At 53.8% G+C, this 25,068-nt stretch overlaps 7 protein-coding genes across 7 annotated transcripts; 4 read left to right on the forward strand and 3 right to left on the reverse strand.

Annotated features, from left to right (window-relative positions):
* Positions 1-3,822: 3,822 nt before the first annotated feature.
* On the reverse strand, positions 3,823-5,386 carry HMPREF1541_09623 (uncharacterized protein; the record flags this gene model as incomplete). Its single annotated transcript, XM_008714296.1, has 3 exons — positions 3,823-4,882; positions 4,929-4,950; positions 4,996-5,386. 3 exons carry the CDS (start codon positions 5,384-5,386, stop codon positions 3,823-3,825), a joined length of 1,473 nt encoding a protein of 490 aa, XP_008712518.1.
* A 2,781-nt stretch (positions 5,387-8,167) lies between these two features.
* HMPREF1541_09624 (ribosome-interacting GTPase 1) lies at positions 8,168-9,379 on the reverse strand (the record flags this gene model as incomplete). Its single annotated transcript, XM_008714297.1, has 2 exons — positions 8,168-8,359; positions 8,417-9,379. The coding sequence occupies 2 exons, from the start codon at positions 9,377-9,379 to the stop codon at positions 8,168-8,170; spliced, it is 1,155 nt and encodes a 384-aa protein (XP_008712519.1).
* Positions 9,380-10,036: 657 nt separating this feature from the next.
* On the forward strand, positions 10,037-10,860 carry HMPREF1541_09625 (uncharacterized protein; the record flags this gene model as incomplete). The annotated part of the gene is made up of 2 exons (XM_008714298.1): positions 10,037-10,132; positions 10,255-10,860. The coding sequence occupies 2 exons, from the start codon at positions 10,037-10,039 to the stop codon at positions 10,858-10,860; spliced, it is 702 nt and encodes a 233-aa protein (XP_008712520.1).
* A 473-nt stretch (positions 10,861-11,333) lies between these two features.
* On the forward strand, positions 11,334-13,760 carry HMPREF1541_09626 (uncharacterized protein; the record flags this gene model as incomplete). Its single annotated transcript, XM_008714299.1, has 1 exon — positions 11,334-13,760. The coding sequence occupies one exon, from the start codon at positions 11,334-11,336 to the stop codon at positions 13,758-13,760; it is 2,427 nt and encodes an 808-aa protein (XP_008712521.1).
* A 1,869-nt stretch (positions 13,761-15,629) lies between these two features.
* On the forward strand, positions 15,630-16,508 carry HMPREF1541_09627 (uncharacterized protein; the record flags this gene model as incomplete). The annotated part of the gene is made up of 1 exon (XM_008714300.1): positions 15,630-16,508. One exon carries the CDS (start codon positions 15,630-15,632, stop codon positions 16,506-16,508), a length of 879 nt encoding a protein of 292 aa, XP_008712522.1.
* Positions 16,509-17,528: 1,020 nt separating this feature from the next.
* On the reverse strand, positions 17,529-21,821 carry HMPREF1541_09628 (uncharacterized protein; the record flags this gene model as incomplete). Its single annotated transcript, XM_008714301.1, has 1 exon — positions 17,529-21,821. One exon carries the CDS (start codon positions 21,819-21,821, stop codon positions 17,529-17,531), a length of 4,293 nt encoding a protein of 1,430 aa, XP_008712523.1.
* Positions 21,822-22,662: 841 nt separating this feature from the next.
* Positions 22,663-24,645, forward strand: HMPREF1541_09629 (uncharacterized protein; the record flags this gene model as incomplete). The annotated part of the gene is made up of 1 exon (XM_008714302.1): positions 22,663-24,645. One exon carries the CDS (start codon positions 22,663-22,665, stop codon positions 24,643-24,645), a length of 1,983 nt encoding a protein of 660 aa, XP_008712524.1.
* Positions 24,646-25,068: the final 423 nt, after the last annotated feature.

The following is a 25,068-nucleotide window of genomic DNA, read 5'->3' on the forward strand; positions in this document are numbered from 1 at the left end:
GGAAGCGGAGCGAGCTACGTCAGCGTAGGAAACAAATATTTACGCAAGTTCGCAATGAACGATGAGATTGCTTTGCCAGCAAGGCCACTCGGCCTCTCCTTCTCTTCCTTTGCGGGATTCGTGGTACTCGACCACAGATTAACTCCAGCCAGCGTTTCCAGACTTCAAGATGCAGCGAAATGGTCTTCCTGCGCCTTGTCGGGCACGCTCTGTCCCGCGTATGCTTGCGCCTCTCTGTTCTTTTCATTGAATCCGAGCAGCGGTGGGCTGTTCACATGTCATTTCGAACCCGTCGCCTGCACTTCGACCGTCTCGCGGCAGTACATTCATCTACCCAAGGTGCGATTGACTAGAGGTTGTTTGTCTTTCAGAGAAAGTCAAAGACGCATGGACAGGGATGACAGCTGTCATCTACAGTGCTTCTCACTGTTGTGTAGAAGGAGTTCCACGAGCACTAGTCACTGTGTTCGTGAAAGAGTAAGTGTGAGTCACGACAAACACCCATGCATGAAGATGACTACCTGTGGCAAGGACGAACTTTGGTCTACAGCACTTTGTTAGACTACAACCACACCCTTGAGGGACCAAGCAGACTCACCAACGACAAAGGCTGGCTCAAGCAAGACTGCTAAAGCCCCAGCAGTGCTCTACCAGCAGACATAGCTGCCCAATCCATCTTTCATCTGTGGGTGAAGGGAGAAAGTCACTTGATTCGTTCGCACATATGCGCTTTGTAGTAGTCAGAAGACCGAAGAAATGATACAAATTAGCTGAAGCAAGTGTTTCTTCTGGGTCCTGAGACCTCTCACGTCGAAGGGCTGTCGCCTCGACACTTCCCATTGTCATGATATCGACGTATCTCATCTCCAATATGTCCTCATCTTCCCTCAGACACAAGTCTTGCATGACCCCGTCCAATATCTATCACGACGGTGGCTCTTCAAGGCATGTGTGGGGGATGACCTTTACAGCCTCACTATTTAGCAGAGAATAATGCGGAATTGTACTTCCCAGCGCGAGATGGAGGCAAGGGTACACACACACAACCCTTCCTCGGTGAAGGTAGCTGTACTGCTGTGATGCAGAGGTGACGTCCTCGACGGTCAAGGGCATAGTCTCATGCATTTTTCCTGTTGGGAAACTGTTTGCAGCATTGGGGGTGGTCAATCGAGGTGAAGTGCAGCCGACAATAAGCGGCCACGCCTGTGTCCTCGAAGTAACCTCAGTATCGGTAGCGTCGTAGCCTCATTGACCGCGACTTCCAACAGTCCAGACTCTGGTCTTCGGAGATTACGCAACTCTTCGGACCTGTTACACTAGGCACGTGGGATGTTGCTCGCACGATAGGTCTGGCAGCTTTGAGGGCTTGCCAACGCCTCGGACAATTTGAAGAGTTTCCGTTGGTTTCAGAGGCCTTGATGCCCAACGGCACTATAAGAACGGATGTGCAGCTAGTTTGTCTAGCGAACGTTAGGGCTTGGTAAGGCTAAGAGCGCTGAGATGTTGAATGAGGCACACGCAAGTGCTCCCGCTGCACCCGGCTGCAACGGGAATCATGTCTCAAGGGATATCATGGCTCTGACAAGCACGGGAGCGGGATTGTCGAGGAACCTATGGGTTTCCTAGTGCTGAATAACCGAATGGCATTTCTTGGCCCCCATTGATGATACTGTCTAGTTTGATCAGCGTCACAAGTTGGATGGCCGTATGAATACGAGTTCCGAAAATGGGACCCATGTCCGCGGGGAGACGGGACGGACGCTGACCTAGCAGTGTCTCCGACTCTATTACGGGATCTCAGCAGCGTTTCGTGGCGTTGCAGTCAGGCCTGTGGCCGAGTTGGAGCATCAGGGCGGGTAGCTCTGACGTCTGTCAAATTTACTCCTTGATCTTCCTGAGAGGTGACCTGTCACTTCTTGCACGAGCGCATCATTGGCACGGGGAACCTGATACTGCGTACGATGGTGAAAGAGCGCAGGTGAGGATCGGCTTGAGGGCAGGCTGGCTCAAACCCCTGTAGCACTAACGAGGTAAGTCGCGTCGTGGCGAGGACATAGTCTGTTCCAACGGCGTCCATAGTGCTCATGGACAGGTCGTATCGACGTGGAAGCGGTGGTAGATCATGCGGGCTTTTCCAGACTGTTGACCACTGTTGTGGCCTTTCACGATCAATTCTGGCAGCGATGACCGGTTTCGTTTCTCGACAGTAAAGAGAAATCAGCACGCAGACATGGTTGGCCCTGGACAGATCCACTCTCCAGAGGCTACTTACTGTACTCAGAGCAGCCTACGATCCAAGTGACATTGGGAGCGCTTCCATGCCCTGATAGTCACTGGTCACGGATTCGAGGTCTGGAGGCTGGGCCCAGACAACAATATCGCCGATACTCGGCGGAGACTTGGGGATACCAAAGGTTGATCATGTAGAGCCATTCTCTCTTGCGCATAGTAGATCGTTCAGCTTTCCGAAGTTTCGATCCGACAATGCGTCGTGATGTGCATGACAAGGCAGAAGGATCATCATTGCAGGATGGAAGGCCGTTGAAGAAAGCACCAAAAGTGAGGCGATGAGGCGATGAGGCGATTAGGCGAGAGTTCGGATCGTAGCAGCCGGCCTTCAGGAAGTACACCTCGGCAACCCAAGCTCTAGAGCGAAACGCAGTCTTTTCAGTGCTTTGACGACTCTGAATTACTTCTTACAATGGACCCGGTCGAAGATTGTAGGTTTGGGGCATAATCTTACTTGTCCCAAGGTCATAGGACGAGGCGGTGAGGCGATGCTGCTCGGCACTTCTCACCGCGCACCCCATACTGAATGAAATGTCCGAATGGCCAATAGGTCAGCTGGACCAGAAGAAAACCAGCAAGCGACTGACGAGCGCTTTTCGAAGCACGAAGCAGAAAGGAAAAATTTGTTGAACGCATGATAACTTTCATGACCGCCCAGAAAGCGGCAGTCGCACGTCTACCTGCCCCAGACCTGCAAGTCCTGGTCACTTGTTCCTATTCCTCCAGCTGGCATTGCTGCATCAGGAATTGTCGCTCCTTTTGTCCGTGCTTGTATCGCCTCGTCCTGGTTTCTGCTGGTTTCTTCCCCTGCTCCCTCGCGCCATGTGGCGGGCTCGTCGCGTTCCACCGTACTCTGTTCGTCTGTCCATGCCCGAACCTCGTTGAGGCTGTTCCCGCTTGCGCTGGGCCCTTTATATGCCCATACGAACCCAATCCCCGAGAATTGAAAAAGATACAGACATGTGCAACAATACATATGCAACCAAATGATAAGTGTGGTGTGAGAAGCGAATCGGTAAGAGAGGGGCCACTGAGGCCGGGTATGTCTACCACCGTCGCTGCATCGGTAGTGGCCGCCGGTTGAACTGCGCACTTGCCAATAAGACAACGTCGCATCGTCGACGGGTGTGGAGTGTGGAAAGTCGTACAGTCGTCAGGATATATGCAATTGGCGTGTTGCCGTAGCCAGGTACTGCCTGGAATGTGCTGCGGAAAATATTGCCCTTCCACCATAGCTGCCCTTTGCAGCATGGTTTGGCTAATTTATTAGACCGTTGGCGCGTGTCCGTGTCGAATGCACCATCCTGCCCTGCGAGTCTTGCTCCAGGGGGTCACCTTCATCCATTCTGATTCTGTCTTCCAATCTCATGTCGGTATGCCCTCGCCATCGTCCTGTCCCACCCTGATATTCATGCAAAAGATAAAGGATCTCAGTCGAAATAAGGAATGACGACAGGTGCTGGCTGACTTGCTCAACCACCAGACCGTGCGTTCGGGTTGAGTCGAGGCCGCTCCTCAGGCCGCTTCCCTCTGCTATGAGATGCCAACGAATTGTCGCTTGCGTCCTTTCCCATCAACGTTTAGGCTCATGGAGCTCGGAGTTGGACTTCGAAGCAGTCTCATTTTCTCCATCAACTTCCCAATGGCTAGATAATCATCTGGGTCTGCAACGCCAGGGTTCTCTTGCAACAACTTCTTGATACTGTGCAATGCCCTGATGTTGTCGTCCTCGGACGGACTCATTGGGTTCGAAATCGGAGAAGCAGAAGCAGAGTGACCAGGAATCGGTGGTGGGTGCATATAGGTGAAATGGACTTCGTTCATCTCCTCGTGGATGTCAGGTACAGACTTGTGTCGTTTCATCATCACACTAGGGTCCACGTGGGATTGCGTCCCCGTGACCATCGATGCCGTCAAAGCTCGGGAGAAAGCCGGCTTGCTATCAAGGGCGGCTGTCGATGCGCGAGAGTCTGTATGGGAATACTCGCCTAAGTGAGGTAAAGTTTGGCTGCGCTGTCGGATCATGTTGCTGGCAGCCAGCGAGAAAGCCTCATTTGGAGGCAGGTCCGGCATCTCATCGTCTTCTTGAGGGTCTGTGGCGGAGTAGGGAGAGACGAGTTCATGTGCTTCTAATTCGCCCGGTCCTGGTGATTTGACCTCGAAATCGTAATAATCGGTGTGCTCTTCCTTGCCAGACGATAAGTGGTCTTCAGCAGCAGCAGCAGCTGGAAGCTTGAGATCATTTGAAGATGCTGGCGAACCTAGTGGCGATGTTTCACCGGTTGATGTGCCATTGATATCCACGCCTTCAGCATATCTGCCGAGTTGGTTCTTCTGCTTGAATTTCTCAAGCCAGCTACTGCTGGACACGATGGCCTGATCACTTCTGCTGAACGAGAAGACGCGTGCTTGCTTTTTGAGGTCGTCATCGCTGACTGGGAGACCTCTCTTTTGCTGATTGCGGACCCAGTTGGCTAGGGTCTTCTCAAAGTCGGGAAGCTTCGCTTTGGACTTCTTGCCCGGACTCACAACATCTTCCAAAGGTGGCAGATTCATGTATTTCTCCTTGTGGCGAAGAATTTTCGACACAGTACTATTCATGTTAGTGATGGCCCTTTTTCCAACGACATCGGACCAACCTTCGTTCAACATTAAATTTGGCTATCAAGGTTAGCTTCAGTCAGGGAGTTCGGCACGCAGACGCACCTCCAATCTGGGTTTGTTTCATGTTGGGGTTCTGCTCGGCCTCCAGGCACATCTGTCGACGCTCCTCATCCGTAAGCTTTCGTCGGGAAGTCGTAGTCTTAGCACTGGTTGGCGTCATGTCTGAACTGGTACCCGCAGATAATGGTGTCGTGATTGGGGCTGCAGGCAGGATCGGAGGCTGATAGTTGCCCTGGTGACCTCCTGCTGCTATCATACTGGGCCACAGGCCGTTCGGCGGCAGGGTTGTGGGCATGATAAGAGGCGGCGGCATCTGTGGGACCCCTGCGGCATAAGGTGGTGGCCTGGCCATTCTGTACGAGGGCTCTATGGGCATTGGAGCCGCTGCTGAAGGTCCAAAGTCGAATTGAGAATATTCATGCATTGGCGACATGGTGGTTGACGGGGGTGGAGCAGGCGAATAAGGGATCCCCACAGGTTGCATCCACGAGTTGTGACCATAACCAGAGCCCTGCGACTCATGATGGTCCGATGGCATAGTCAGAACTTGCATTGAAGCCTGTAGCCTATGGCAAACCGAGGCTGAGGGTGGTTGGTAATCTGGCCGTGCATGCCCTCCTAGGCGGCGAGGTCACCAATGCATGTACCCGGTGGCTTCAGACGGGGTAATGTACCAGCAGCTGTTGTGCGAGGTCCAGTGTCTGACACGCAACGTGGCGAGCTGGTATTCAAGATGGCACGGACTGTATAAAGAAGAGAAGCTGGAGGAAGGAGTGGATCCTAGGATGGCGAGCGGTGCCGCGCGAGAGAGGTCAGAGAGGTCGTCGCAGGGAAAGTGCAGTACCAACGAGCAGGAGGAGATAGCTGCATGCAAGCGTGGTCGAGTCTTGTAGAGGTGGGTGGTTAAAGGGCCCTGGGCGGCAGGGTGGCCTATAAAGAGGCTAGTCGGGACCGGGGAGTGCAAGGCACGGGTCGCACAGGCGGACGCTTAGGGTGCCTAGTCTTGACAGAGGCCAGTCCACTTCGGTTTGGTGTTTAGGCAAGCTTAGGCGATTTCGAGCCTAGAGCACGGTGATCCTGGCAGGGCCTCTGCAGTGGCTTAAACTTTCAAGGGCAAGCCACTAGACCTAGAAAATCTCTTTTTCGAGAGAGCGTCGGCGAGAATCTGCGCGTGGAGGTTGCGAGGACAGAGTTCTAGTGTTCTGGTGTTGTAATGTTGACCGGGTGGCCTGTGAATTATAAAGCTCGAACGGAATGCCGGTCTCGTGCTGATGTCTCAATGCAGCAATGTGCTCCTTGCGAGGTGTACTGCTGCTCATTCAATAATAGGCGATTGTCTCAAGGCTGAAGCTCGTGCAGTGTCGAATGAAAGACGCAATCTAGAGCTGAGCGCGGTACTGGCTTCTTGAAGTTACGGCCGGTCAGATCGGCCTCGTGCCATTCCCCACGGCACGGCCTCTACCGAGCGATATGACGCGGATGATCTAATTTATCTTTCGACCGCTGTTGATGTTATTGTGTTAAGAGATTGGTCATACTCAGACCAACCAGTTGCGAAGTGACTCGATGACTGCAAACATTAAGTGGTGCTATCGCAGACCCATGAGCTGCTCGGTATTGTTACGGTACAAGGGCCGGGTTTTCGATACCGTTCGAAGGGCCAAAACGAACCAGGTCCGTGGGGGATGATAGGACCTTCTATGTTTCGTCAATTGTGCAACGCACCACGGGGCTTGTCGCGCTCGTGTCGAATGCTCGTGAGGCTTGTGGTGGAGAGAGAAACAGCTGACATTACAGGCTCCTTGCCATGTTGTTGGCTTGGTAGCAGTTACATGCGGGCGGCAAGATAGGGCTCGGCTTTTACACAGTCCAATAGGCGTCGTTCTCGATGCTATGAGCCCTGTAATTGCTCAGATTTTCCCGTTGCCAGCCCAATAAGACCGGCACATGGTGGAGAAGGTTTGCTGAAGAACGTCCGCGTTCGCGTGAAGCAGGTAAAGCGGTCTCTCTTCGTGCTCGTCGCTTCCGAGCGGAACTAAACCTCTTCTTCAACCCTAGCACTCGCACCGAGTGCAGATTTGCAGCATACACGAATCTGCGCAAAAGTGATCGACAGTGCCTCTGATGGTGCACGTCTTCATTTCGATTGGGCCCAGAGAGGCACTTCAAAAGTGTGTATATCAAGATTAACAATCAACCTGATCTCAAAAGCAGAGAATAGCGTTGGCGTGGGCGTGACAGCTCATGGCGTAGCTTGGGCGCGATCGAGAACTCTAGGCGATAGAGATTGTAGCGCATCATCGACAGAGGCTTTGTTGCAAAGACCAAGGACCAACAGTCCGTACCCATCCTTTCGACAACGGCGACTTAGATAGGGATGTAAACGAGGTGAACTCCCAGTTGCCAACTTGCCCCTTTGGAGAGTAGCGAATACCCCCATGTCGGTCGGGCTTTGCTCGAGCAGGCTGGCGAGGGCCCTATGGAGTACCATTTATAATGCTCCACTCACATTGTTTTGTCGGCGTTTGCGCATGAGGGAGGCTGAGGTGATGCCAGAATTATTGGATTCTAAAACAGATCCTCGTCCACGTTCTGATTAATCGCGAGCGTCATTTGTCCATTGTTGGTCTCCTCGACTCCTTTCGCGCGTATATTCGCGAGCCATGTTTCAGATCATTGCTGCCGCGGGTCACAGAATGCTCGTTTGTTGAGAACAGAGCGTCTCGAGCCTTAGCCCTGTCTACGGCTCTCGCTTCTCCGCACAAGCTGCCCAATGCCGATCAGGGCCCATTGACACAGCCCATGCAAGGCACCGCGCTTCGGCGGTGTTCATTTCAGGTCTACTGCGCCGAGCGCAGCCACTTTCGGCGTGTGTCCTAGGTGAAAATTTTCAGCACTTCTGTGAGACTGATGTGCAGCGGTTGGGCATGCACGAATGCTTTAATTGATCAGCAGAACTCCGGATTGGCATGCGATGCAGGTATTCCTGCATGTTAGCTGCCGCTGCGGATGTTCGCGATGCACAGACCAACTCTGGGATCCTCAACGGGTGGATGGCGGGAAGTGAGGCACCTAGCTTAATCAAGACAGCGGCCGAACTGCTAGTAGCCAGCCCTAAACTCTGAATCGAGGCCCTGGTTTTGTCGGTTGCTTCACACCACTATCAGGGTCGTCGTGCAAGTTCGACTTCGCAAAGATTCACGGATATGACCGATCACTTTTTGACGATCGTGACTACGAACCCCTTGTCAGTAACGTGACTTGCGGCCACTGCAGTGTACTTACGGATGTCTTCATCTGCGAGCTCGTGTGACAGGCCTACGCGCTGTGGTTGATGCTTCACAGACCTTCCATACACGATCGCGACCTTGAATTGGTCCACGATCGACTTGTGGATCGAATTACACTAGGCGAATGGTCAGCGATGCGGCCGCAGAAGGGTTGCGTGCAGGTTATGGCTTACGAAGTCTTCCACGGTCGAAGCATTCTTCTTCAGAACGACCGGAGCAGAGTAGTCGGGTTGTTTACCCTTAGGTTTGGTGTAGACTCGTTTTAGCTCCAGCTTTTCCCACATCTGTTCGAGAAGCTCGTCGACATTCCAACCATGCTCAGAGCTGATTGGGCAGGCGTTCGGAATGCGATAGAGGAGGTCCAGCTCTTCGATGGAAATGGAGTCGATCTTGTTGAGTGCGTAGATGACTGGAATGTAGCTGCGACTCTTCGCCTCGAGGACGTCGATCAGATCATCGATTGTTGCGTCGCAGCGGATGGCAATATCAGCGGAAGAGATACGGTATTCGTTCATGACAGCCTTGATTTCGTCATGATCGATATGGGTGAGTGGAACAGTACTCGTAATGTTCAAGCCTCCTTTGTCTTTCTTTTTGAAAACAATATTGGGAGGCTCCTTGTTGATGCGAATGCCGAAGCCCTCGAGTTCGTTTTCAATGACCCTTTTATCGGTGAGTGGCTTGTTGACATCGAGGACAATAAATATCAGGTGACACGTCTTCGCGACGGCAATGACTTGTCGGCCTCTGCCCTTGCCATCTTTCGCTCCTTGAATGATACCGGGGAGATCCAGCATTTGGATTGCTGCACCATTGTAGAGGACCTGACCGGGTACGGTGGTGAGAGTGGTGAACTCATACGCCGCAGCCTCGGAATGCTGACCCGTCAACCTGCTCATGAGAGTAGACTTGCCAACGGACGGGAATCCGATGAAGCCAACTGAGGCCACTCCGGTCCTGGCGACATCGAAGCCGGAGCCACCGCCGCCTCCACTCGATGAGGGTGTCAACAATTCTCTCTTAAGCTTTGCCAGCTTAGCCTTGAGTTGACCAAGATGAAAAGATGTGGCTTTGTTCTTCTGCGTCTTGGCCATCTCGGCCTCGATGTCTTTGATCTTGTCCACCGTGGTCGCCATACTGGGCAACTACGTACCAAATTGAGGGGTACAGAGGGGTAAGGATTGGTGCACTCGTTCGTCTTCGGGCGAGAACTTCAACGCGCTGGAAGAAATGTGCGGCGAGAAAAGCACAGCGTCGGCTCGGAGGTTGCTCAGTTAGAGAAAAGGTGACGTTGAAATTGACGGTTGATGGTGACACAGCGGTGGAATTTTTGAAGTCTGGGACATGTACTCCAAATCTTTCGAGATTGGCGAGGCGATGAGCGCGCCAAGCACTTCTATCCGGGGTTTGCCGCCGTTTGCAGGTGCGGCGGTCGAGTTGCAGGTGCACGGACGCTGGCTGACATCGATCGCAGTTCATGTTACGAGAGACCGTCTGGATTTGGGCCTATTTCAGGCACATGGGCAAACTTCCCTTGATTGCCTCAGTGGCCGAACAGGTGTGTCGCATGGTCACAAGTCATAAGGCGTGGAGCAGCACACCTGACCGCACCCAACAAACAGCTTGCCTGTTGATTGTTCTTTCTTATCATTTACCATTTCACCCCACTGACTATCGCCATTCCCTCCCTATCAGTCGATATTTGACCTCAGCTCTTCTTCTACTGCTCTCCTAGCATCTCCTGTTTCGGCCCTCCTACAAGCAGCCTAACTCTGACCCAAAATACCGAAATCATGCTGCAACACCCGATTCCGGCACCAAGCACCAACCATGCCAGATTGGATGCGAGCCTTTACACCGACCTTCGCTGTCCGTCCGATCCCTTCCATGTGAGTCCCCGATTCAGATTAGCCTCGATCCTCTTGGGACTGTCGTCCTACCGATAGTTTGCTCACATCGCCGTTTCAGTGTCCAAACTGTCTGCCACGGGATTACTGACAACCTGTTCTAGTGTCTAGTAAAGTCGCTATCAGATGTCCTTGGTCCGTCCAGTGGCATCAACTCGGCCGATGTCAATCCTCAAGACCTCATCAACCTTATGTCAATCTATACTTCCAACGAGAAAGAATGGCAGCATTATGCATTCGCTGACCCGAGCCGTAACTACACACGTAATCTCGTTGACAAGGGCAACGGCAAGTCAAACCTGTTGATTGTTGTGTGGAACCCGGGCAAGGGCTCGCCTATTCATGACCACGCCGATGCACACTGCGTGATGAAAGTGCTCAAGGGAACTCTGAAAGAAACGCTGTACGATATGCCGCTTCAGGCAGAAGAGAAGGATGGCATTCGCACGCCACCCCAAGTCGTCAAAGAGACCATCTACGACAACAATCAGGTGACTTATATTTCCGACGACATCGGGTTGCACAAGATCTCGAATCCGTCCAGCACCGATATTGCTGTCTCACTACACCTCTACACCCCACCACATGCTGCCAACTTTGGCTTCAACCTGTTCGATGAGACGACAGGCAAGAGCACGCATATCAAGCAAGCCGGCTTCTTTTCCGACTGTGGGAAGTTGATTAGCGAGTCCAAGTATGGCTCGTTTTAGTCTTTCAGATTTGCCCTGCCGCGTTCAGCATGGTGTTGGGTATGCCTCATAGATGATGTGAGATTGCCTTGAATAGTAGTTTTGGGTGGCCGCCGATATCCCATCTCGATACGTGGAATATAAATGCTTTGACCAGTACGTTGCGAGTGAAGGGCTCACAACTTGGGGCTTCTTGCATCTGATAGGCTAGCAGGTGACATGAAAGTAGGTCAAGCTGATGTGAGGAATCTCCGTAAAGATAGGTAAGGTGTACCTCTTGATGACGGCGTCTGCCTCGTACATGCATTGGCGGTGACGGCAGCTTGCATGTCCTGGAAGGGTTAGACTGCCAAGATCTCACAGTTCCTCCGACGCTGCCGATGTTTTCGACGCCGCGACTTCGACTGCCCTAACCCTTCCTCTTGCCATCCAGATCGCCCTAACCCTGACGAGACCCATCTATTTGTTGACGCGAACACGTCGCGACGGCGAGGATGCCATCATCGAGAGGTGGTCTCTCCAGGCAGCGTCGAGACGCGCCTCAGTCTCCGCAGAAATCGCAGCCTGCGGCCAACTCACCACGGCCGACGCGTCGATCCACTAGATCGGCAAGTCGTGACCGAGAAGTACCATCTAGTGCACCGCCAGCCCAGGAACTCGATGCAGTGATAGAAGAGGAGGTTTCCGATGAGAATGGAAACCGTGAACCCTCCGTTGGCCAGTCTGACAGTGACATTTCTGCCACAACAAACAGCGAACTCCAGAGTTTGGATGCCGAGCTGATCATCGACTGTTTGCCTTCGTTGTGCGACGACTCAACGAAGATACTGAATTTATTCCGCGGAGTTGACGGGCCTACGCTTGCACAACTATCTGAGAGCATTCATGATCCTTCAACGACCGCATGCAAGCGTTTCGAACTGCACGTCAATAGATATGGAGTCAGCGCTAGCGCCTTCGGCACAACGAATCGATTGTTTCTTAATTCCGAGATGATTGTCCTGAGACTGAAGGCCGACAATGACGCAGTCGACAACGGAAGATGGAGGCCAGACGCAGTGTTGTACCTCGCCAATCTGGCTTTTTTCTTGGCGACCATCGTTGGCGGCGGTGATGAACAGATCGACGTGGCTCTGCGGCGATCCTATCCGGTGTTCCCGTCGCTTTTCACGTCGATAGATCCCTCCAGCCGCTTTGCCACTAAGCTCATCGAAGAAACTGTCGACTATGGCAACAAGCTCCGGACACAAGTGTTCATCAAGCATGCCCGAGAAAACATGGATCAGCCCAACTTCGACCCGGACGATATCCTCAGACAAGTCTTTTACAGCAGTGACTCTGGCTTAGGTGGCCTCGACTTCACTGGCGACCGATTTACACAATGTGCCGAGCAAGTCAATAGCCATATTCGACAGCTCCGTACTTTTATTACTCAAGATAGCACCACGCCAATTCGCCTTGAAGAGCTAGAAGCGCAATACACTTGGCCTGAGTTCATGTTTCAGACGCAACAGTGGGTCATGGCCCGGAGGCAAGAGCTGGAGGCGTCCCTGGGCGCCCAAGACGGCGTTGCTGATATCGTGGATCATCTACAACGCGGCGAACTCACTTTAGAGTACCCAGAAAGTTCCCACATCGTCTCCTCGCCAGCTAGAACCCGCGAGACGCACGGTACGACGGCTGCGACCGGTCAACTGGTCAAGAGTCTTCAGTGGATGAAAGCCCATAACGCCCAGCTTTCTGGCCTGCCCATGACCGACGTCGATTCTCAATCGCAATCTGCGCAAGGCGAAATCGCCGAGTCTGTCGCAGATGACAATATGGCCAACTTCGGTCCAGATATGGTCATCAATGATCAAGATTTGCAACTTGCAAACATGCTCACCAGCCAGTTCGAGGCCGAGAGGGCGGCGACTCAGTCGCAACAAATCATGGCTCAACTCGCTGTGCAAGCTGAAGAGGCGAATAAGGAGAATCGTGGTCCTATTGCTGCCAACCTGCCTGCGGCCAACCCCGCGCCGCGCTTTACCGACCGGCAAGAAGGTGCACAACGTATACCATGGGAAGAGGCGACGCAACCTCGAGACCACAACGGCAAGCGTGCTGCCGCGGATTCAGATGATGACGAAGACGATTTCGTGACGGACGCTCGTCCACAAGCCAAGCGTTCACACATGGAAGACAACACTCTTGACCCTCGTCTTCGGCACAACCCAACTTCTACAATAGAAATGGAAGAGGTCGGCACTTCCCAGCCCAACCTTCCCCCTTCTGCACAACCTCGGCCTCTATCGGGTCGCGGCGGCAACAAGACTGGGGTGGTGGCGGCCCTGCCTGCATCCTCGGGCGTAACAGCAACACAGCGATCTCCTGTCTCGTCGGCTGGACCGAGCACTTCGACCGATGCCGTGCGACCTCAATCGCAAGCCAGCGATGTTGATGTGAGCGCCTCTCAGAGCTATCGCCTAGTCCAAGAGAGAGCCAAGGTGGCAACGCGCGAACTTAAACACCGGCAAGCGCTGCCTTTGATCACTGAAGGTCTACCTGGAGAGAGCACTCAAGGTCCCGCTTCCCCAGCATCGCAACCTGCTGCGACGTACCAAGAGCGCAAAGCATGGACAATGCAGGAAGAGACGGCACTGATTGACTTTATCGGTGTATATGGGCCGGCGTACAGCAAGATCCTCAAGGCGGATAACGAGGAGCCGGTCAAGTATTTGCAGCACCGTGGACAGGTGCAGCTCAAAGACAAGGCCAGGAATATCAAGTTTGCATATTTGAAGGCTGGGGACTCGCTGCCAGCTGGGTTTGGTGCAGTAAGCATCGGAGCCAAGATGGTAGCCAAGTTGAGAGAGATGGGCATCGAGGTTGAGGTTAGTGCAGGCGTTGATCTGACCACGAGACTTAGAGACAAATGCTAACATTGTTAACAGGGTGATGGAAGAGCGAGGGGTAGTGAGGTGACTGCTTAGCGAATGCTCGCTGGGATTGATCAGGGCCTGAAAGACCTGGACTACCACTCAAGCCTCTAATGGGCGTCGCAATTTGGGGAGTTCAGGCTTATGCGCGAAGTTCCGGCACCTGCATGGCGGGACTTTACAGTGTGGACACAGCAGTGAGTGCGAGAGCATCTCATAGCGTAGCATAGAATGGTATTCGCATACCTCATTGTGGCTGCATTCCATGAGCAGTCTTCCCCGTCAAGCAGGGCTCGCGAGGGACGTTGGGTGCCAAGGCGAGGCGACATTGCGCACCAGCTCATCTCGACTCGTCTCTCCCAGGTCAACATCTCCGCAACTCGCCCTCTTGTCCATATCTTCTCAACTTTGCGTCTGCTGCCATGTTGCGTACAGATGCCATATCGCATGACTTGTACCAGGCTATTTGGCTTGATCGCATCCTTCAGATCACCGATGAATTTCTCGCACAAGGATCTGCCCCCCCACAATGCGGTCGGAGGCCCGAGGTCCACAGACGAATCTCGCGAAAGAATTATCTCTCTTGGGTGTAAAATTCGATTCAGCGCCAGCTAATGAGATAGTGGCAAGCGTCAGAGGTGATCATCGCCTCTAGATCCACCGAAATCCTCCGAGCCGTTATGCTCTGTGCGCTCTGACAATGCTACTTGTACACTGCAAACCGAAAGGATTGGGCTGCGACACCCTTTCTACTATGAGTAACTTGCACGAGTTTGCCGGCACATTTCTTGCATCAAAGTCGCTTTTCCGAACGCAGCCGCAACCTGGACAAAGGATGCATCTCGCTGGAGCAGGCCCAGAGTCACCGCAGCCCCTGAGGCAAGAATGTGGAAATTTGATGATCACTTTAAACTCCTTGGCCGCTTTTCCACGCGGTCGGACATGATATCCGCCGCTCTTTTTGTCTTAAAGTCTATCTTTAGGGCGTCTTGTTAAGATTAATGATTGAAAGCCTCAACCTGATTTGCGCGGCGCATCGCAGAGGGTGTGTTGCAGCGGTGCCAGTATCCTCGAGTCAAGCATGGGCTCCTCGAAACACTGCATGGGAAGAAACAGCCGTGGAGCACATACAAGGGAAAGAAAAGTCAACGCTCGTCCAAGTTACCGGTTCTCTGGCCAGACTGAAGGATGTCCACCCTCAACTTGAAGACCAAGACACCAGTTCAACGTGGCTGCAGCTTCCGCCGTGGGCCATGAAGGCAACCAAACCCACTTCAACTTGAAACGTACCAACGAGCTTTCGAATTGCCGGCGATCCTGCCAATGATTTGCAGCCCCCGAGCCCGCTCTCGGCCTAAGCCTGGCGCGCCATCTCCTCCACCCATCAGTCTGCCAAATTAGTGTTGCAGCCAGCTAATGAGTCGATAACCTGAGCTATCGTGTTGTGGTCTCGGGATGGCTTTTGGTACAAAACGCCCCTGGCGCCCATGCGCCTGGCCGGGGAATATCTTGGTCGGTTAACCATCACTCTTTTTGCAAGCAGGTCTGCCTCGAGTCTTTGAAAGGTTCCTTAGTTGAACCACCACACTCTTTCCGTACACAGCACGCTCATTACGCGCTCTGTCGAGCTTTACATTCTTTCAGGTATGCAATTTTCCCGGCCTACGCTCTCGAGGAAGAGGATGCCTCACAAGGAGGAAAGCCGCAAGAGCTGTTGCAAAGATTCGACATATACCCCGTTGAACCCCGTGATGATTTAGAACATGGAGCGTGCGCATGCTTATAATATCACAGTCTCTCGTTGACACGCAGCACCGCAAACAAATATTCTCAACTAAGCCACCAACGTCTTTTCCCCACAACCCAAGCATCATGAAGTCCACCACGATCCTCAGCGTTCTGTCCTCCGCTCTCCTCACCTCCGCCCTTCCTGTGCCGCAGTACGATGCCCCTGCGCCAACCTCCAGCTATGGCATCGCGTACGACCTGATGGCCGATGACGGCTCTTGCCGCTCCAGCACCCAGATCGCCAGCGACGTTGCCTCGATGGCCGCTCAAGGCTACAAGCAGATCCGCACCTACGACGTGGGCTGCGACGTCGGCGCGCTCGCCGCGGCCATCTCCCAGAACCCCGGCCTCTCCCTCTTTGCCGGTATCAACGGCATCTCCAACGTGCAATCGGACCTCTCCAAGCTCATCAACTACCTCTCCGCCCACTGGGATGTCGTGCACACCGTCAACATCGGCAACGAAGTCGTCAACTCCGGCGCCGGCAGCGCCTCGGCCGTTGCCTCGGCCGTGGCAGCAGGCCGCAGCCAGCTCGCCGCCGCAGGCTACTCCGGCAACGTCGTCACCGTTGACACCTTCGTCGCCATGATCGCCAACCCCGTGCTCTGCGAGGTCAGCGACTACTGCGCCGCCAACGCGCACGCCTTCTTTGACGGCAACGTCGACGCTTCCGGCGCCGGCGAATTCGTCCACCGCATGCAAGGCCAGGTTAGCCAGGCCGCCGGCGGCAAGCGCACCGTCATCACCGAGAGCGGCTGGCCCAGCTGCGGCGCGGGCAATGGCGCCGCTCAGACCGGAACGTCCCAGCAGCAGGCTGCCGTCAGCAGCTTGAAGGCCGCTTTCCAGAGCACTCCGGAGGACCTCTTCTTGTTCCAGAGCTATAACGCTGTGTACAAGCACTCGGGCGCCAATGCCGCCGAGCAGTGCTGGGGTATCATGGGTGGTGGCCAAGGTGGCTGGTAAGGGAGTAGGCGGGTGTGTCTGCGCGTGGGGGCGGGCGAAGAGCCGGAAGAGCAGGAGTCTACTATGGCCTCCGGGCTTCTAGAGTCCTGGTGCAAGGGAGTGCGCCAAAGCAGAGACTCTTGTCGGGCACTGCTAAGCCTCCCACAGCTTTACGACTTGCATTTCCAGAGAAAATGATTGCAGCGAAGGAGCAGGACCTATTTGGGCGGGCGGGCGGTGGCATCCCTTTTTTCGATTCTCTTGCTAGCCCTCAGCAGCAGCGGTAGTGGTAGTAGTAGTACTCACAATGACGCCGTGGTGTTTAACAGTACTTGGAGGACTGCAACGCTTTCCTACTAGTTCTTGGCTCGTGTTCTCGGGTCGGTCGTTCGTTTTGCAGATTGCCAAGCGTTCCCTTCTCCAGTACCTCCAGCGTCCAGGGATCTACGAACCCATTTTCTCACGCTACTCAAATGATCTTGTGGTTTGGTAGCGTATGCGGTAAGGCTGCCTTACGATTAGCAGAGGAGTGGTGCCCTTGGCTTGGGTCATGTTTATACGCACTAATTTGGATGAGCAAGCAGTTCTTATATGTCGAGCCTTTCCGGTGCCTGGCTCAGCATCAACATCTCATCCTGGCGCGGGTCTTCTACGCAAAATGCCTTGTTTCTGCCATGGACACGTTACTTCACATAGTGGAAGGGCTGACTTGACGGTATCTTGAACATATCTTCGTTTCATAGCTATCGTTGCGACTTGTTGATAAATGTCTCTGCATGGCGGACACCGTAACGGCAAGCAAGGCTTGAAGTGTAAAGCACTATCTGATACGTCCCGACTTCATGCGTTGGTAATCAAGTCCAAACATCCCACCCATTTTAAGTCCCGATCAACAGACACCGTGCTCAAAAGGAGAAATTACCACCAATGTCCCGATGTCGATTCTCCGTCCCCGGGTGGCATACCTGAGAGCCACCGAGAAAGTAAAACCGGCGCACGACGAATGGCCACCGCCCGGTCATTCCCTGCACACCCGCCCGTTTAGGGGTATATGCTGTGATACGTCACGCGCGGTCTCGCTGTTAGGTCGGCCCAATCGCCGTCGTCGATCCATTGCACTGTATCGTCCGGCATGGGCTCCATGATGAAGTCGTATAGTTGCCTCTGGTTCTCATCGAGTTGCTCGTACGGCAGCGTCGGCTCGATTCCATGTTTGCGCAGAAAGTCATACTCCGGCGGCTCACCATCAGCCATCTTGGTGTCGGCATCGCCAGGCTTCTCAACCATTTCAAACGGACTCGAGCTGTCGGAGATGCCCAATGTCTCATATTCCTCGAGACCTGTGAGGTCAAGGCCGTCAATACCAGACATGTCGACCGTAAAATCGTCTTCAGGCTTCTCCTCTGTCTTAGGTTCCGCGTCCTTGGCCGTCGGCGGGCTGGCACTCTTGCTGCGGTTAGTCTCAGGGGTTTCTGCCGGCTGCTTGAGCTGCGCCTTCCATGCATCAGTTTCGCGGAATTTGGCAAGTATCTGATCTTGTAGTTCGAGTGTAGTCGCTGGCACGACACTTTCCCACTCCATATCACCAAAGATGTCATCAAGTTGAGCAGGCTTGATATTGGAGTACTGCCACATGTCTTCTTCATCTTGCTGAGCTTGCGCAGACTTGATGGCGGCAGAGGTCATCGGGCCGGACTGACTGGGGATGCGAGCCATAGCCGAAGGGGTACCAACGCGGCTCTCTGTCTTGAGATTTGACGCGGTCTTGACCATAGGTTGCGACTGAGGCTGCAATTTCATAATCTGGCACATATTCTCATCGAGGTTGAAAGCTTCGCGGAGAGACGCGTCGAGAAATGCGAGGGGGTCGCTAACTTGCTCCATGCCGTGTGCAGTGGCAATATGATGCTCGAGCTCAGCTTGGGTTTGGAAGCCTTTGACTTGCCGTTCGCAATTGAAGACACACTTGAATTTCGCGGCAGGTGCCGGGGGCGCAGCTTTGGCCTGTGGAGGTGTGGGAGTCGGGCCAGTCGGTGTCTTCGTAGTTGTGGAAGGCGTTGCTGGAGGATTCTTCTTGCGTCGCTTGGGATCAGCAGGCAACTTGAGATCCTCTTGCTTGATACCGGGCTGCGCATAAGTGGGTGCACCGTGCCCTCGCTCCCCACCAAAACTGAAAGGGGGCTGTGATGAGGTTGGGGCAGGGGGTACGTCTCTGCTTTTGTTGCCAACAGACTTCTTCCGCTCTTGCTCTTGCGCCTCAAGCTGTTTGAGGTTTTCAGGGGTCAATTGATGACCTTGCACACCTTGGCGAGGTATAGACGCAGCAGTCTGCTGGAACTTGGCAGAGAGCTCGGCAATCATCTCTTCTGCCTTCTCATTGTTTATGGTGAAATTGCCACTGGGAATAAAGGTCTTCTCCTGTACGGACTTTTGCTGGTACTGGCGGAACAGTAGTGTCCGAAATTCGACTAGCTTTCGCAACTCAGCTTCGTCCTTTGTCATGTCGTAATAGGCCACCAAGAACGAATCAATTCGTCCCAGCATTTGCTTCACGTTGTCAGCGCTGAGTTTTAAGCTCAATCGCTGTCGGCCCGCATCGTCCAAGTTCGGAGGAGGCAGGTTGGCCAAGCCTTGTTGAACTTGCCCGGTGAGCACCACAATCTTCTTTGCGATAGCCTGTCTTTGCTGCATCCTGATCCAGTTCTGTTTCTGTTGCGGCGACATGGCTTCATATTGTTCTCGGGTGACTTGTCCTGGCGGGCCAGCCTGCGGCTGCTGCGGCTGTTGTTGAGCTGACGGAGCTTTCGGACCTTCGATTGATTGATTCGGAGTCTTCACAGGTTGTTGCTGATTGGGTCTCGCCTGCGCCTGCTGGCTTTGGGGTCGCGGTGGTTGAGGTTGCGGTGGTTGTGACTGCTGCTGCTGTTGAGGTGGCTTTGATTGTTGCTGAGTTTGCTGCATCTGCGTCATCTGAGATTGATGCATTGGTTGCGGCTGACCTTGAACGCCTTGCCCTTGATGCATGCCCTGCCTGGCCATATTAATTTGGGCCTGCTGATTCTGCCGTTGTTTATTTATAAGTGCACGACGAACATCTTCATCAGACATGCCCTGCAACCTCGGATTTTGTGCCCTCACGCGCTGGATGTCAGCTGGAGTTGGGATTGTTATACCGCCGATCTGTTGACCAGGTGCGCCCATCTGCTGCTGCTGCTGCTGTTGCTGAGGCTGGGGCTGATTTTGTGATTGTTGGGGTTGCTGCTGGTTCATTGGACGCTGCATCATCTGCGGCTGGCCCTGCTGCATCTGGGCTTGCTGTTGCTTGTTTCTATGCGTGTGGTACTGCGTTGCTTGCCATTTCATGAGCTGAGGCATAGGTATACCAGGAATAGGGTTCGCTTGCGCCCATTGCTTCAGCATTATCCAGGTAAATGGCCCTTGCACATTGGGTAGTGGGGCTCGTGAACTGGTGCGGATGGGTTGAAGGATGGCATTAGGCACAGGGGCTCGATCCATGATTTGCATCTCATTTGGACCGAGTGGTTGTACTTGTGGCTGTTGCTTTCCTTGGTCGCCCTGCATGCGCTGCTGCTGTTGCTGTTGCATAGCACGTTGTCGCATCATTTCTTGATTCATCTGAGCTTGGTTTTGAGGTACGCCTTGCATATTTGAACCCATATCGCTTTGTGCCATGCCCCCAGTGGAAAGAGACTGCTGCATCGAAGGTGGACCTGACATCGACTGGGTGCCCATTCCCTGGTTAGGCTGCTGTTGGTTCATAGCGGCTTGTTGAGAGACGCTTCGTTTCATATTCTGCTGGAAGGATCGTATGATGTTGCCCCATTCAGTGTGAGGTTTCTGTCGCAAGATGTTTTGTAGTTGTGGAGGAAATTGAGCGAGCGCTTGCTCACGTTTCTGCTGATCTTGCAGACTCATCTGTGGACCACCTGGTTGCATGCCGGGCTGCTGAGGGACTCGCGAAGGAGGCCGCGAATTCTGTGGACTGGGATCTTGAACATTGTTGCCAACGGGGCGATTGAGCATGTTAAAGCCAGCGTTAGCTTGTTGCGGGGTCTGATTAGGAGCCAGACCCTGATTGACACCCTGCTGTTGTTGCCTGATCTGACTCGCTTGCTGCATCTTGTTGGCTTGGATCTGCATCTGACGTTGCCGCTCAAGCATGGCTTGATTAGGTCCTTGCTGATTCATTCGCTGAGTGTTGGCCATCATTTGTTGCTGCAATCGAATATGGTCAGGAATGGTCCCTTGGTTGTTGCTTGCTGGCACCACCATGTCGCCCTCTTGCTGCGAGCGAAGTGCTTCGTTCTGTTGACTCTGAAACCGGCCCATGTCGCTGAACGAAGTCTGACCCTGCATGTTCTGATTCTGCTGCCCTGACTGCGACATCATCTGTGCGTCCTTTTGTCGTCGGAACTCGCGGGTCGCCATCATGCGAAAGTAGTAGATGATTGGGTCAACGCCTTTTGCCTCGAGACCTGCTCTCAGTCGAGCGTCCATTGATTCAATGATCGAACGCATTTTGTCTTTTGGAGTGCTCTTGGCCAGCTCCGCAGCACGTTGATTGATAGTCTGGTTGTCTTCCTGTGACAAACCCTCAGGCGCCTTGTGTCCCGTATTGCTTTGTGCAGTATTGCTTTGCGCATTATTGCCTTGGTTTGCCATCACATTGTTTTGCTGCATGTTCTGTGGTCGCTGCTGATTGAACATGTTCTGCTGCATCTGCTGCTGAGGCGTGCCCATTCCCATGCCTTGGTTGACAGTCATATTCTGTCCCATCTGCTGCATCATAGCCTGGTTTTGCATAGGCATGCCGCCTTGCATACCAGCCATACTGCCATTATTCGTACCAACGCTATTGTTGACATTCATCTGTTGGACTCTCTGATCGCGAATCCTCGTCAGCTTTTCGTGGCACTCGCGGATATAGTCTTCTTTGGTGGCACTTTGAGCGAACGCTTTCCTTTCAAATTGAATGGCAACATCGGCGGCGCGAGGAGGCTCAACAGGAGGTCGGACGAGACGCAGAGAGTCGACGAGTTGGCGGATCTGATTCGCACGTTCAGGCATTGGAACTGTAGCTTGCCAGCCGGAGAAAGGGCCCTGGCTCTGCAGATTCTGGAAGATCTGGCGGTGAATCTGTGCGTTTCCCATTCCCATCTGGGCTTGCATGCCTCCCTGCACACCCATACCCTGCTGGCCACGCATAGCATTGGCCATCTGCGGGTTCATGAAGGCAGGATTCATCTGATTCATCTGCATATTGTTTGGCATACCCCTTCCCATGGCATTCATGTTGGGAAACTGTGGATTCATGGTTGGCGGACTACAGGACCAAGTCCTGCTGGCAGTGTGGCGGTCGGCGTATTGTCATGGGCGAGGAAGTGGGAGGCCCGGTGTAGAGGAGATGTGAGGTTCGTGAGGTGGGACGACGGGGCAGTGCCGAGAGTGGACGAAGATGGGCGCAGGATGGGGTAGGACAAAGGCGGGCGCTTGCACGAGGTGGCCTGCGAAGGTGAAGTCACAGTCAGCAGAAGAGTGACGGCTGGCGGAGCGTCAAACGCCCAACCAGGCGGCACACAGCGACAGATGCAGGGCGTCGTCCGATGGTTCAGATCCGAGAGAAGTGGGCCGGATTTGGAGTGGGAGTAGAGCAGAGTCCGGCGCACGGTCCAGCTAACAGATGTTGGATCGAGAGGAGTGCTCGTGCTTGTCTATGCTAGCAAGATGGTTAAAGCTCTGGGAGGATGTCGAAGGTCGAGGAGGTGTTATGATCGACCATGGTCTCGTCGGGGCGCCTGCGCCGCCTGTAACACCAAGCCACGTCGAGCCTAAGCAATGCCCGCCTGCAAGCGCCTGTCCAATGAGGTCGTCAGGTGGATGGGCAGGCAAGCGCTCTAGGCGGTCGATGCCCTAACCCTACCGCCTATCCTGGCAGCTTCCAACGTCAGTCACATGCGCCTCTTAGCGCGGGTGGCCCCCTCTCGTCTCCCCTTCATTCGAGGGTACCAGCCGTCTGCAGAGTGTGAGTGCTGCCTGGTTTTGTCATTTGCTATCCATCGGTAGACACCGGAATCACGAGCCTCACATCTGCGTGGCTGATGCGGTCGTTCAAAGTCATGTTCTTGCTTTTTAGCCATCATTCCCAGGTGTGAATATGGCGAACGCGGTCGTTTCGGTGACCGTCACCGTCGTCGCCCTTTGTACAATATGCATCGCCGTCCTCTTACTGCTCCGACGCTACCTACCTCTCCGCACGACGCCGGCCTTTCTCGCCGTTCCGATATTCCTTGCGCTAGCATTACCGGCCTCTGCGGTCCTTCTGGTTCCCATTGACCTTGCCTCCAGCTCCGGCCCGGAAGATGAAGTTTCTAAGGGAATTTGGCTGGCACAAAGGCCGTTGCTTGTGGCGTGGAGGCTCGTCTACTGGTTGACATTTATGTTGACGTGGTTTATCTTGCCACTACTGGCGGAATACATGGACGCCGGATACCGCGACCCAAAACAGCGATGGTTGTATTCATTGCGCTCCAATGGCCGTTATCAGCTTATAATGCTATCTTGTGCGGTCATCGGCCTCATCTACATCGGTTTCGACTACAACTTCAACTTTACTGCCATCAAGGCTCTGCTAATGGCGCTGGCCTATGTCTGGGGCTTGATGTTGGCTATCTATCTGGCTGGTCATGGAATGGTGGCTGTGCCTCGAAATCTGTTCAGAAGAGCAAGCACCAGTGGGTCTCTGAAGAGAGTACAAATCCAGGCTGCGCGTGTGCACGAGAGGCTCGAGGATGCTGCTACCGACCTCGGGGACCTAGAGGCCCAGGTTCTGCAGTTGAGGCAACGCAAAACTGGGACTGCACGAGATTTCCAGGAATGGATTGACGAGCTCGTTGATATGACCTCCGGACGAGAAGAGCATATATCGAGCCCGGCGACAAGGGAGGCCTCGGCCAAGATACCCGCCGTTATTACCGAGCGATATCTAGCTGATCTTACCCGGCGTCTCGAACGTGCGCTCCATCGCAAAGCGCGATATGTCGAAGAGTGGGACCGCATTGTTCAAAGAGCCACGGACTTGCAGGCGATACTCGACTCACAGGCATCCAAAAAGCTGGTGTTTGGGCGAGGGACTTCGATGTTGACCCCTTACGTGCGCTACGTCCTATACGTTCAAGTGTTGCCGTATTTCTGCTTGGCTACTGGGGCTGTAATGGCACTTGCGTCTATTGCCGTTATCTCTTCCGAGATAATCCGATTCCCGGCGTCGCAGTTGTCGCCCGTCAGCCTCACAGTCGTGCATCATCCGAACAACGAAGACTATCAGGTTGGCTTCGGTGGTCAGGTCATGGCAGCGGCTTGGATTGCCTACATGTGTATGTGTGCTCTCACCAGCATCAGCGACGTACCAGTCTGGAATGGCCGAGCGTTGGTGCGTCGAAACACCCATCCCGAATCTGCATGCTGGTATGCTGGTCAAATCGCCAAGCTCACGGTACCTCTGACCTACAATTTCTTGACCTTCACACCAAAAGCGGTGCACAAAAAGACTGTTTTCTACGACTTTCTTGGCCGACTGATCAATATCACGCACCTGGGTACGTGGTTTGATTATCTGTTCCCCATATTCATCCTCATACCTGTGTGTGCTACGCTTTTCAACCTCTACGGCCGGATCAAGCGTCTCTTTGGTTTTGGCATCATGGATGAGGAAGAGGAAGAGTCGGCATTTGGAGTGACATGGCGGGATGGTCGGGATCTGATCGCTCGCGATCTCCAGGGTACCAACTTTACTCTCCGAGATGAGCCACAACGAGCAACTCCAACCAGGTGGGTGCCTCCTGCGGAACGCTCGCAAGGCGCGGCGTCGCTCAGCGGGCGTCAAGCACGTAGGCCCCCCGCCCCATTGGAGCCGGAGCCGGAGGAGGAGAACTTTTTCACGCTCTTTAGTCGTCGGGTAAAGAACACCGTTGATTCTATAGAGACACCCACATGGATGCAGCAAGGCCAGGGTTTCAGCAGGCCTAAATGGATGGGCGGCGATGCTGAAGGTCAATCAGGTACTTCTTCGTCTTCAAGCTCGAATTTCTTTGGTTTTTCCGGCGGCCAATCGAATAGTGGTGGTCGGATCACTTTATAGTATTGTGGCTACCTGAAGCATGGCAACTGGAGAACGGCATCACATCCAATGAAAGTTCTTTACATCTTGTTGTCCCGAGGTCTGAGGAAACGTGAATCCTCGAAAGCATTGCGTTGTTGACCCACGGGAATATAATTGTCTGTGAATGATAGGTCGGGATGGCTCTCTATCCTGTGCCATTCTGTCGTCGGACAGCAGCGTCTTTCAATCAGACTGTGCCCCGGGTGCTCCTTCGCGTATTTACGACCAGAGACAGGGCTGGTTCCCTCATACTGGCAAGACTGAGAGTATGCGAAGTGAGGTATACCTGATAGCGTAAGATGCAAGGCTGCTGGGCCGACGGGGCTTGAATGGAGTTTAGCTGCTTTGGGAATAGCGCTGGTGCTCAAACCTGGCCGTGTTTCAACCTCAAGCCGCGAGCCG

Source organism: Cyphellophora europaea, assembly GCF_000365145.1.
Source record: "Cyphellophora europaea CBS 101466 unplaced genomic scaffold supercont1.10, whole genome shotgun sequence".
In the NCBI taxonomy this organism is placed as follows: domain Eukaryota; kingdom Fungi; phylum Ascomycota; class Eurotiomycetes; order Chaetothyriales; family Cyphellophoraceae; genus Cyphellophora; species Cyphellophora europaea.